The 11,423-nt window shown below is 55.2% G+C and overlaps 1 protein-coding gene across 1 annotated transcript in view; it reads left to right on the top strand.

The window, feature by feature from the left end:
* The first annotated feature begins 1,686 nt into the window (after nucleotides 1-1,686).
* RAB40B (RAB40B, member RAS oncogene family) overlaps nucleotides 1,687-11,423 on the top strand; it is a 48,916-nt gene continuing 39,179 nt past the window's right edge. Inside the window, exon 1 of the mRNA XM_023194074.2 lies at nucleotides 1,687-1,948. Within this exon, the coding sequence (XP_023049842.2) occupies nucleotides 1,807-1,948 (142 nt within the window). The 5' untranslated portion in view covers nucleotides 1,687-1,806. The remainder of the gene's footprint in view (nucleotides 1,949-11,423) is intronic.

Genomic DNA, 11,423 nt, shown 5'->3' with positions numbered 1-11,423 from the left:
TCACCGTGTTAGCCAGGATGATCTCGATCTCCTGACCTCATGATTCGCCCATCTCGGCCTCCCAAAGTGCTGGGATTACAGGCTTGAGCCACCGCGCCCGGCCTGAACTTCCTTTCAAAAATGATAATAATAATAATAGTGCTGTAATCCCAGCACTTTGGGAGGCCGAGGTGGACGGATCACTTGAGGTCAGGAGTTCAAGACCAGCCTGGCCAAGGTGGCCAAATCCCATCTCTACTAAATATGCAAAAATTAGCTGGGTATGGTGGCATATGCCTCTAATCCCAGCTACTTGGGAGGCTTGAACCCAGGAGGTGGAAGTTGCAGTGAGCCAAGATTATGCCACTGCACTCCAGCCTGGGCATCAGAGCAAGACTCTGTCTCAAAAAAAAAAAAAAAAAAAAAAAGTGACTGCATTAGTAACTAAAGCAACTAATCAATCAATGAACAACAGGTGATGTAAACTAAATTGGCATTCCGAAGTAAACATTTTCTAGGTCCAAATGAGTGCAAATGACAAATATAGTAATCTTGACTTCAGTCTCTTTTGTAATTCTTCTGCTCCTTCTTCTGTTTCTCCCCCCAAAAAACTTCTAATGGGGTCTAGAGCAGTTCCCTACACAACGCAGGGTGGAGGGGATGAAGTGGGGGAGGCATTATCCCTCTTCTTGGATGGAGTCCGCCGCTTGCCTGCTGCCTGAATTCTGCACCAAATAAACCAGTGTGCACCTGGTGAGACCCTCAGAGCAAAGGGCAGGCCTCGCCCTGGCACCCCTTGTTCTCGAGAGCAGAAGAGAAGCCCAAAGGCTGGAGGGGTCCCACCCCATCTTCTCCAGCACACACACAAACACACGCATGGATGCACAAACAAGCAAGTGCACACACACATAGGAGCACATGCATAGACAGAAGCAGCACACGCAGACACACACATGCAAAGATGCCTGCAAAGGCACACATGCACATGCACATGTGCAGACCTGCAGAGGCACACATGCACACGCAGACACATACATGTGCAGACACCTGCAGAGGCACACATGCACACGCAGACATGCACACACATGAACACATGCATACGTACACAGGCGCATGTGCACACACAGGCATTCAGGCACGCAGCGTAAATGGGGCAAGGACGAGGCCCTGGATGAACCGTGGGGAGAGACCGCGAACCTGGATTCTACGGCGACAGGGACTCCTGCGGCGAAGCGGCCTGCGGGGGCCTTCCAGCCGCGTCCGCGAACTGGACCGACCCCCTAAGCCCCACCCGGCCCGGCACCGGAGGTCTCCCTGGTGGGCAGGTGGGGAGGCCCCACGCCCCGCCTGACTCAGGGTGTGCAAACCCGACGCCCGTGGGAGCGAGCTCGCGGCGCTGACGGGCGCACGCGAGAGTGTAAACACTCGGCCCCACCCCCACTCGCCCCCGCCCCGCCCCGCCATTGGCTGCTGGAGCAAAGTCCCCGCCTCCTGCTTGTTCTGGCTCCGCCCCCACTCCGTCTCCGGGCCTCCATTGGCTGCGGCGACAGCGTCCTTCCCGGAGGGGCGGTTGGGCTTCAGCCCGGAGGCGGTGACGAGAGTAAGATGGATGGACGACCACACCAATGAAAGTGCGCAGCCGCCCTAGCAACTGCGGTCCACCAATGGCGGGGCCGGGCGGGGCTGCGCGCTGTCAGCGCTGGGCGGCGGGGCGGGGCCGGCTGCAAGCAAGGACTCGGGGCCCGCGCGGCGCCTCTCGGGGCCCGGCCGCCGCCTCTGCGCGCAGCCCCGCAGGCTGGGCATGGGTTGGGGCGCCGGGCCGTCACGATGAGCGCCCTGGGCAGCCCGGTCCGGGCCTACGACTTCCTGCTCAAGTTCCTGCTGGTGGGCGACAGCGACGTGGGCAAGGGCGAGATCCTGGCGAGCCTGCAGGACGGCGCGGCCGAGTCTCCGTACGGCCACCCGGCGGGTGAGCGCGGGGGAGGGCGCGCCTGGGTGCGGGCGTGGGTCCGAGGAGGGGCGCGGGGCTGGGGAGGGGGTGCGGGTGGGAGTCCGGGTTCGGAGGCACGAGGCCGGGGAGGGGTCGGGAAGAGGCCGGGGCGCGGGCCCGGGGAGGGTGGGAGTCCGGGTCCGGGGGCGCGCGGCTGAGGAGGAGCGCGGTTCGCGGGCGGGCCTTTCTCCGCCCGGCCTGGCCCTCGTGCGGCGGCGTCTGTGTTACACCAGGCACCCCCCGTTCCTCTCGAGGCCCCCGCGGCGCAGTCTCCATCCTTCTCCGCAGAATGCGCGCAGCGGGAGCCCGCGGCTGGGCCGAGCGCTGGACTCCTCCCGACCTGGGGCCGCCTCCGCGGGGACCCGGGGAGGACTCGGGTCCTCACGTGCGCGTTCGGCCGCGGGGGCAGGAGGGGCGGGAGGGGACGCGAGCTCCGGGGCGCCTGGGGCGGAGCGCGGCGAGCAGGCTCCCAGGTGCTGGGTCTGCGCGTGGGTCGGAGGGGAGGGGAGACCAGGGTCCAGTCCCGAGGCCAGGGGTCCCGCGTGTCCGGGGGAGAGGAAGGAGCGCAGGTGACTCGCGTGCGGGAGAGGGGACCCCCCACGACAGCGGCCGGAGGGGGGTTTCTAGGGCGAGGGGAGGCCGCAGTGCCCAGAGCTCCCAGGCAGGCAGCCCGGGGATGCCCGAAGTTTGAGGCTTGAAAGCCGGCGCCCGGCGAGGGGGTGGACGGCTCCCGGGAAGGAAAGGCGGGGGCCAGGAGCAGAGGGAATGCGCAGAGGCGGACACCTCGGCCCGGAGTGAGGAGCAGGCGGGGCCTTCACCCACCCGCGTCCCTGGAACCGCGCGGATAAGGCCGACCCTGCGGCTGGGGAAGGAGCCCCCCCCCCGCCTGTGCCCACCTTCCTGCCGCGCCTCGGGGCTGAACCCACACTTCCAACAGAGACCCCCTCTGGGTCCTGGGCGGAGGAGGGGAGCCGCGGCGTGGAGATGGAGTCTTGGTGGGAAGGCCCTGTGAGCTCTGGGGCCTGGGGAGGGTCCTGCCAGAGACCAACTTTGCCAGAGCGGGCGGGAGGAAGCGGGATCTGAGGCTGCAGAGCAGAGGCTGCAGGCCATGCCCTACGGGCAGCTCCAGGCAGGCTGCATGAGGACCAAGGGAGGGGAGCGTGGCTCGGCTGGAGGGGGTGGCCTGAGACTGTGGAGTGTAGGGTGAGACTCAGGTACTCGGCCACACCTCAGCTTAGGGAAGGGGGTGAGGAGGCGGCACAGAGTTTGGGGGAGCAGCTGAGATGGGCTTGGCTCACGACCAGCACCCGGAGGCTTCCTTAAACGGCAGCACGCCGAGGAGTCTCTGGCAGCCGGTGGGTGCAGAGTGTGCTCCGTGGGGCAGGAGGGGCGTCTGCGTCTTTACCTGTCCCCACCCCACTCCCGGCTCGGCGGCAGGTCTCTAGGACCGTGGTGTCCAGTCAGATGCCATGAGCCACGTGTGGCTGTGGAAGTGTAATTGGAAGGAAACAAAACAAAAAGCTTCCATTAGTCACATTTCTAGATAGTTCGGATGTCGCTGTGGCAAAGTCCGAGGGCCCGCGCTGCCCTGGAGATTGAGCGCCTGGAGGACAGGGCTTTGTCCGCACGGTGCCCTCGGGGTCTGGGCTCAGTGAGGGATGAACCCTACCAGAGCTAGAGGAATAAAGCACCCAACAACCTGTACACCCAGACGAATGTGGCCCTTTAAGAGCTGTGCGTGTTTTGGGGGAGCAGACGGTTGACGGTGTTGAGTTTGATTGAAGGTGAGTGCCGTGGGGCGTGTGTGAGAAGAGCCACGCACAGAATGTTTGTGAAACTTCCTTCTGGTTGGTTTGAACAGAGGCTCGGGGATGCTTCTGCTGCATGACTTTTGGTTGCTACGTGCTAAACTGAGGATGACCCAGAACAATGGACCAATGTTTTCTTCTAAATGCTTTCCCTTGACAGGGAGAGAGGGTTTAGGCTAAAAATACACCTCTCACTGCGCCGGGCACGGTGGCTCACACCTGTAATCCCGCACTTTGGGAGGCTAAGGCGAGTGGATCACCTGAGGTCAGGAGTTCGAGACCAGCCTGACCAACATGGAGAAACCCCCGTCTCTACTAAAAATACAAAATTAGCTGAGCGTGGTATCACATGCCTGTAATCCCAGCTACTCTGGAGGCTGGGGCAGGAGAATCACGCTTGAACCTAGAAGGCAGAAGTTGCAGTGAGCCGAGACCGCACCATTGCACTCCAGCCTGGGCAACAGAGCGAAACTCACCTGAGGTCAGGAGTTTGAGACCAGCCTGACCAACATGGAGAAACCCCCGTCTCTACTAAAAATACAAAATTAGCTGAGCGTGGTGTCACATGCCTGTAAACCCAGCTACTCGGGAGGCTGAGGCAGGAGAATCGCTTGAACCTGGGAGGCAGAAGTTGCAGTGAGCTGAGATCACACCATTGCACTCTAGCCTGAGCGAAACCCTATCTAAAAAAAAAAAAAAAAAAAAGACACCTCCCACCAAGAGCTTTGTTGTCAACCTGGCCTAAATGCTGTAGAAAAAAACTGGTATAGGCCAGGCGCGGTGGCTCAAGCCTGTAATCCCAGCACTTTGGGAGGCCGAGATGGGCGGATCACGAAGTCAGGAGATCGAGACCATCCTGGCTAACACGGTGAAACCCCGTCTCTACTAAAAATACAAAAAACTAGCCGGGCGAGGTGGCAGGCGCCTGTAGTCCCAGCTACTCCCAAGGCTGAGGCAGGAGAATGGCGTAAACCCGGGAGGCGGAGCTTGCAGTGAGCTGAGATTCCGCCACTGCACTCCAGCCTGGGCGACAGAGCGAGACTCCATCTCAAAAAAAAAAAAAAAAAGAAAAGAAAAAACTGGTATCACAGGTGTACGCTTGCAGGTTTTTTATCTACCAAATATTTGTTTTAGGGTTAAGAAAAGTTATTCTGAAAAATAGTAAGAAGTTGAGATCATTATGTTTTGTTTTTAATTTTTTCAGAGACAGGGTCTTTTCTGCTGCCTGGGCTGAAGGCAGTGGTGAGGATTGCAGATCACTGCAGCCTTGACCCCCCTGGGTTCAAGCCATCCTCCTGTCTTGGCCTCCCCAAGTGCTGGGATTATAAGCTTGAGCCACAGCAGCTGGCCATGCTTTTTTTTTTTTGTTTTAATGACATGTTTCACTGAGAAACAGTGAATATAAGTGCTTCTGTTATTGAAAAGTGAGGGCAGCCGGGCGCGGTGGCTCACGGCTGTAATCTCAGCACTTGAGGAGGCCGAGGTGGGCGGGTCATGAGGTCAGGAGTTTGAGACCAGCCTGGCCGACATGGCGAAACCCCATCTCTACTAAAAATACAAAAATTAGCCGGGCATGGTGCCACTCACAGTGCCGCGCACCTGTAATCCCAGCTACTCAGGAGGCTAAGGCAGGAGAATCGCTGGAACCCAGGAGGTGGAGGGTGAAAGTGAGCTGAGATTGTACCACTGCATTCCAGCCCAGCGACAGAGCGAGACTCCGTCTCAAAAAAAAAAAAAGAAAGAAAGGTGAGGGCTTTCATAACTCCACACTCCATCCCCTCCACCCGACTCCTCCTGAGTTTTGTAGCCCAGGCTGTTATTTTTATATTGTTCAGATTTATAGCCCTTGCTTCTGTATTGTGGCTGTAGTGCCCACAAGAATTTAGTATCAATTCAACTTTTAAATATATAGTCAGTGCTCACCAAAGTCCTTTTTACCATTTCTGTCTTTGTTCATTGTGCTCTCTCTTAATTAACTAGATTTCATTATCATTCGTTTTTTTCAGAAGGACTCGAGTATTTCCTGACTATTATGGCTTGTTTTTGTGTCTGAGAATGTCTGCCCGTGGTCTTTTTTTTTTTTTTTTTTTTTTTTTGAGATGGAGTCTTGCTCTGTTGCCCGGGCTGGAGTGCAGTGACCGGATCTCAGCTCACTGCAAGCTCCACCTCCCGGGTTTACGCTATTCTCCTGCCTCAGCCTCCGGAGTAGCTGGGACTACAGGCGCCCGCCACCTCGCCCGGCTAGTTTTTGTTTTTGTATTTTTTTAGTAGAGACGGGGTTTCACCGTGTTAGCCAGGATGGTCTCGATCTCCTGACCTCGTGATCCGCCCGTCTCGGCCTCCCAAAGTGCTGGGATTACAGGCTTGAGCCACCGTGCCCGGCCATCTGCCCGTGGTCTTTATATTTGAACGATATAAAGATATCTTGGCTGGGTATAATACTCTTAGATTTGTTTTCTTCCCCAACACTTTGCAGCTGTCATTCCACCGTCCCCTGGCTCGCATGGGCTGTGGTGAAGCCCGAGGTCGGCTGATTTTTCCCCATGTGGAGGATTGTCTTTCCCTTCGTGAATTTCTGAGGAATTCTTTCTTTTTGTCTCAGTGCCTCTGCTTAACCAGACCATGTCTCAGAGTTGAATGTTTTGTGTTAAACTTCTAGTATGCATGTACTCTTTGAGTTTCCAGGGGTGTGTGTGTGTGTGTGTGTATATATTTTATATATATATATATTTATTTTTTTTTTTTTTTTTTTTAGACAGAGTCTCAATCTGTTGCCCAGGCTGGAGTGCAGTGGTGTGATCTCGGCTCACTGCAACCTCCACCTCCCAGATTCAAGCAATTCTCCTGCTTCAACCTCCCAAGTAGCTGGGATTACAGGTGCCCACCACCATGCCGGGCTAATTTGTTTTTGTATTTTTAGTAGATACAGGGTTTTGCCATGTTGGCCAGGGTGGTCTTGAACTCCTAACCTCAGGTGATCCGCCTGGCTCAGCCTCCGAAAACCTGGGATTACCAGTGTAAGCCACAGTGCACGGCCTGAATTTTTGTGATTATCTTATGCCTTTCCTATTTGTTGGTAATTCTGATTTCAGTAAACTATTCTAGCTATTTTAACGTATTCATTAGCTCAGTAAAGACGTTATTTTCATCTCCTAATTTTCTCTTAGTTTTGGAGTTTTCCTTTTTTTTTTTTTTTTTTAGAGACGGAGTTTTGCTCTGTTGCCCAGGCTGGAGTGCAGTGGCACGATCTCAGCTCACTGCAACCTCTGCCTCCCGGGTTCAAGCAATTCTCTGCCTCAGCCTCCCAAGTAGCTGGGATTACAGGCATCTGCCACCACATCTGGCTAATTTTTTTTTGAGACGGAGTCTTGCTCTGTCGTCCAGGCTGGAGTGCAGTGGCTGGACCTCAGCTCACTGCAAGCTCCGCCTCCCGGGTTCCCGCCATTCTCCTGCCTCAGCCTCCCGAGTTGCTGGGACTACAGGCGCCCGCCACCTCGCCCGGCTAATTTTTTGTATTTTTAGTAGAGATGGGGTTTCACCGTGTTAGCCAGGATGGTCTCGATCTCCTGACCTCGTGATCCACCCGTCTCGGCCTCCCAAAGTGCTGGGATTACAGGCTTGAGCCACCGCGCCCGGCCTCATCCGGCTAATTTTTGTATTTTTTAGTAAAGATGGGGTTTCACCATGTTGGCCAGGCTGGCTCGAACTCCTGACCTCTGATGATCCACCCTCCTTGGCTTCCCAAAGTGCTGGGATTACAAGTGTGAGCCATTGCGCCCGACATTTTTTTTTTTTTTTTTAGAGATGGAGTCTCACTCTGTTGCCCAGGCTGGAGTACAGTGGTGTGGTCTCAGCTCACTGCAACCTCTGCCTCCCATGTTCAAGCGATTCTCCTGTCTCAGCGTCCCGAGTAGCTGGGACTACAGGTGTATGCCACCATGTCTGGCTAATTTTTTATTTTTAGTAGAGATAGGGTTTCACTTTGTTAGCCAGAATGGTCTGGAACTCCTGACATCAAGTGATCCGCCTGCCTTGGCCTCCCAAAGTGCTGGAATTACAGGCGTGGGCCACCGCCCCTCGCCCTGTGTGCACTTCTGTGACTGTGTCTCTGGCCCCCATTGTGTGAATGAGACTCTCCCGTGTTGCGTGAGGCTGTGGGGTGTTAATTCTCGTGGCGTGTGACTTCCCTTTCATGACTCTACCATGATTTATTTCTCCATCCTGTGGGTGACGGGCATTTGGGTGGTTTCTGGTTTCTGACTATTACGGCTTGTTCTGCTGCAAACATTACTGGTACATATCCTTTGCATTTCTGTTGAAAGTTACCTGTGCGTGCGAATCTCTGGGTATCAGGCATGCAAATGTCTACATAGGTTTCCCTGTAGTAGATTCTCCCAAAGCATTTTTCACTTGGTGCTCCCACCAGCAAAGCCTTCCCTCCCAGCACGGGGCTGTCTCTGTCTTTCTGGGTGGTGTGCAGTTTGCCTTTGCATTTCTCTGATAACTAATTGAGCACCTTTTCATATGTTTATGCGAATTTCCTCTTTTGAAAAATGCCCAAGCTGGCCGGGCGTGGTGACTCACACCTGTAATCCCAGCACTTTGGGAGGCCGAGGCGGGTGGATCACCAGAGGTCAGGAGTTTGAGACCAGCCTGGCCAACATGGTGAAACCCTGTCTCTACTAAAAATACAAAAAAATATTAGCCGGGCGTGTGCCTGTGGTCCCAGCTACGTGGGAGGCTGAGGCAGGAGAAGCGCTTATACTCGGGAGGCAGAGGTTGCAGTGAGCTGCAATCGCACCACTGCACACCAGCTTGGGTGACAGAGTGAGACTCCGTCTCCAAAAATTAAAAAAAAGAAAAAGGCTGGGCGCGGTGGCTCACGCCTGTAATCCCAGCACTTTGGGAGGCCGAGACGGGCGGATCACGAGGTCAGGAGATCGAGACCATCCTGGCTAACCCGGTGAAACCCCGTCTGTACTAAAAAATACAAAAAACTAGCCGGGCGAGGTGGCGGGCGCCTGTAGTCCCAGCTACTCGGGAGGCTGAGGCAGGAGAATGGTGGGAACCCAGGAGGCGGAGCTTGCAGTAAGCTGAGATCCGGCCACTGCACTCCAGCCTGGGCAACAGAGCGAGACTCCGTCTCAAAAAAAAGAAAAGAAAAAGAAGAAAAATGCCCATGTCTTATGTCTGTTTTTTCATTTTGGCTGAATTTCTTTCAATGATTGCTAGGAGAGTTTAAAATATAGATTCTGGCTGTGAGTCCTTTGTCACCTGTGTGGTCCTGGATATCCACTTTCATCTGCACATTACCTTTCCACTCCTTTAATAGTATCTTTGGATGAACAGAAGCTCTTAATTTTAACATAATCTAAATTATCAGTGTTTTGTGGTTAGGACTTTGGGTCCTGTTTAACAAACGTTTGCTGCTCCCAGATAACAAAAATGTACTCTACAAGCATGGTTTTACCTTTGACATGAAAGGCTGCCTCCAGCTGGGGTGAGGCCTGAGGCAGGGATCAAGATGCATTGTTTTCAGTTATGCCTGCCCCCCACCCTGGCCCCCCGCATTGCACGGCCACCGTTGTCCCAGCCTGGAGCCTGCTTGTGGGTCTGGGTCTGCACCGTTGGCCTGCCTGTCTCTCGTGTGTGTGCCCCGGGTCAGACTCTGTCTTCTGTGGGTGGACGTGCCCTGTGCTGTCCGGGGTGGTCAGATGCATCTTGTCCTTGCCCAGGCAACTGTGCCCAGGTGTTCCCTTTGCTCTGATACAGTCAGCGAGGCCTGGATTCTCCCTCCTGGGCCTTTGTCTTCCTCTTGGTCTGTAGTTGGAGGGCGGAGTTCTTGGATCCTGGACCCTGTCGGCAACCTGAGTCCACAGGCTGTGCGGAACCCCCTGCTCTGCCTGTTACCCAGGGAAGTGTCTTCTGTTCTGCAGCACACCTCACACACACTGGTCCCCCTGGTTCCCGGTGGCCTGGCCCCATTTCTGTCTGGCAGCTGGGTCCCTGGTTCAGGTTCTTTCTCCTTGGAAGTTCCATTTCTCTCCAGGCAAGGGTGGAAGGCAAAAGACATCACCAGGCTGGCCCAGGATACTGTCGGGGCACAGCAGGGCCCTGTCTTTCCATCACCCGAGCTGGTGTTTCTAACACCAAATTGTGACCCTTCTCTGAGTGCTGAGCTTTCTGCCTTTTGCACATTTTTTTAAAATTTTTTGAGACAGAGTCTCGCTCTGTCGCCCAGGCTGGAGTGCAATGGTGTGACATCGGCTCACTGCAACGTCTGTCTCCTGGGTTCCAGTGATTCTCCTGCCTCAGCCTCCTGAGTAGCTGGGATTACAGGCGCATGCCACCAGGCCCGGCTAATTTTTGTATTTTTAGTTGAGATGGAGTTTCACTGTGTCGGTCAGGCTGGTCTCGAACTCCTGACCTCAGGCAATCCTCCCTTCTTGGCCTCCCGAGTAGCTGGGATTACGGGCGTTAGGCACCGCGCCTGTTTATTAGTGACAGGGAGGGAGGTGGATTAACTACACCAGATGCCACCACCTCTTGCCTGCCACCCTTTTCCCCAGCATGAGGGTCTCACCGTCTTCTCCAATCCTTTCTCCTGGCTGTTTCTTCAGCATCCTTTTCCCAGCGTGAAAATCCCATTGTTCTTTCTTTGTTTCATTTTTGCTAAGAGCTGATGATAATGACCCTCACTTACTGAGGGGGAATCAGCTCGAGAGAGGTTGTATTGTGAGGCCCAGAGAGGCTGAGCTACCCCCTCAAGACTACAGGGTGCATGGACGGACAGGGGTGCAGGTGCAGTGCCTGGCCCTCCCCTGTTTCCAATGTTTAATGTTGGGAAAACCCTCCACAGAGGGAGCTTTTCTTCCTGGAGAGGAGCCTCAGAACTCCGTTACTGAGTGATCCAGTTGCTGGGGTTTGCTCCTTCCTCTTTGCCTTGGACAGATGTTCCCCTGGGACATGTGTGCACAGTCCGTGCTCCCTCCAATTCTGCAGATCTTCCTCCCGGACACACATGCACGCTACATGCTCCCCCGGGACACGCGTGCACACTCCGTGCTCCCTCTAATTCTGCAGATCTTCCCCTGGACACGCGTGCACACTCTCTGCTCCCCGGTGACACGTGTGCACACTCCGTGCTCCCTCTGATTCTGCAGATCTTCCCCTGGACACGCGTGCACACTCTCTGCTCCCCGGGGACACTCGTGCACACTCCGTGCTCCCTCTGATTCTGCAGACAGCCGTGGATTTGCCGCTTGATACAGCTACTCTTCTGGTTTCCCTTGGCAACCACCTCGAGATTTTAAACACGATTTATAAAGTCATCACTTTCTTTTTTTTTTTTTTTTGAGACAGAGTCTTGCTCTGTCGCCCAGGCTGGAGTGCAGTGGTGCAATCTCGGCTCACTGCAAGCTCTGCCTCCCGGGTTCAGTCCATTCTCCTGCCTCAGCCTCCCGAGTAGCTGGGACTACAGGCGCCCGCTACCTCGCCCGGCTAGTTTTTTTGTATTTTTTCGTAGAGACGGGGTTTCACTGTGTTAGCCAGGATGGTCTCGATCTCCTGACCTCGTGATCCGCCCGTCTCGGCCTCCCAAAAGTGCTGGGATTACAGGCTTGAGCCACCGCGCCCGGCCTTTCCTT

Source organism: Piliocolobus tephrosceles, chromosome 16 (genome assembly GCF_002776525.5).
Source record: "Piliocolobus tephrosceles isolate RC106 chromosome 16, ASM277652v3, whole genome shotgun sequence".
NCBI lineage: Eukaryota > Metazoa > Chordata > Mammalia > Primates > Cercopithecidae > Piliocolobus > Piliocolobus tephrosceles.
This window is presented reverse-complemented; position numbering and strand designations above follow the sequence as displayed.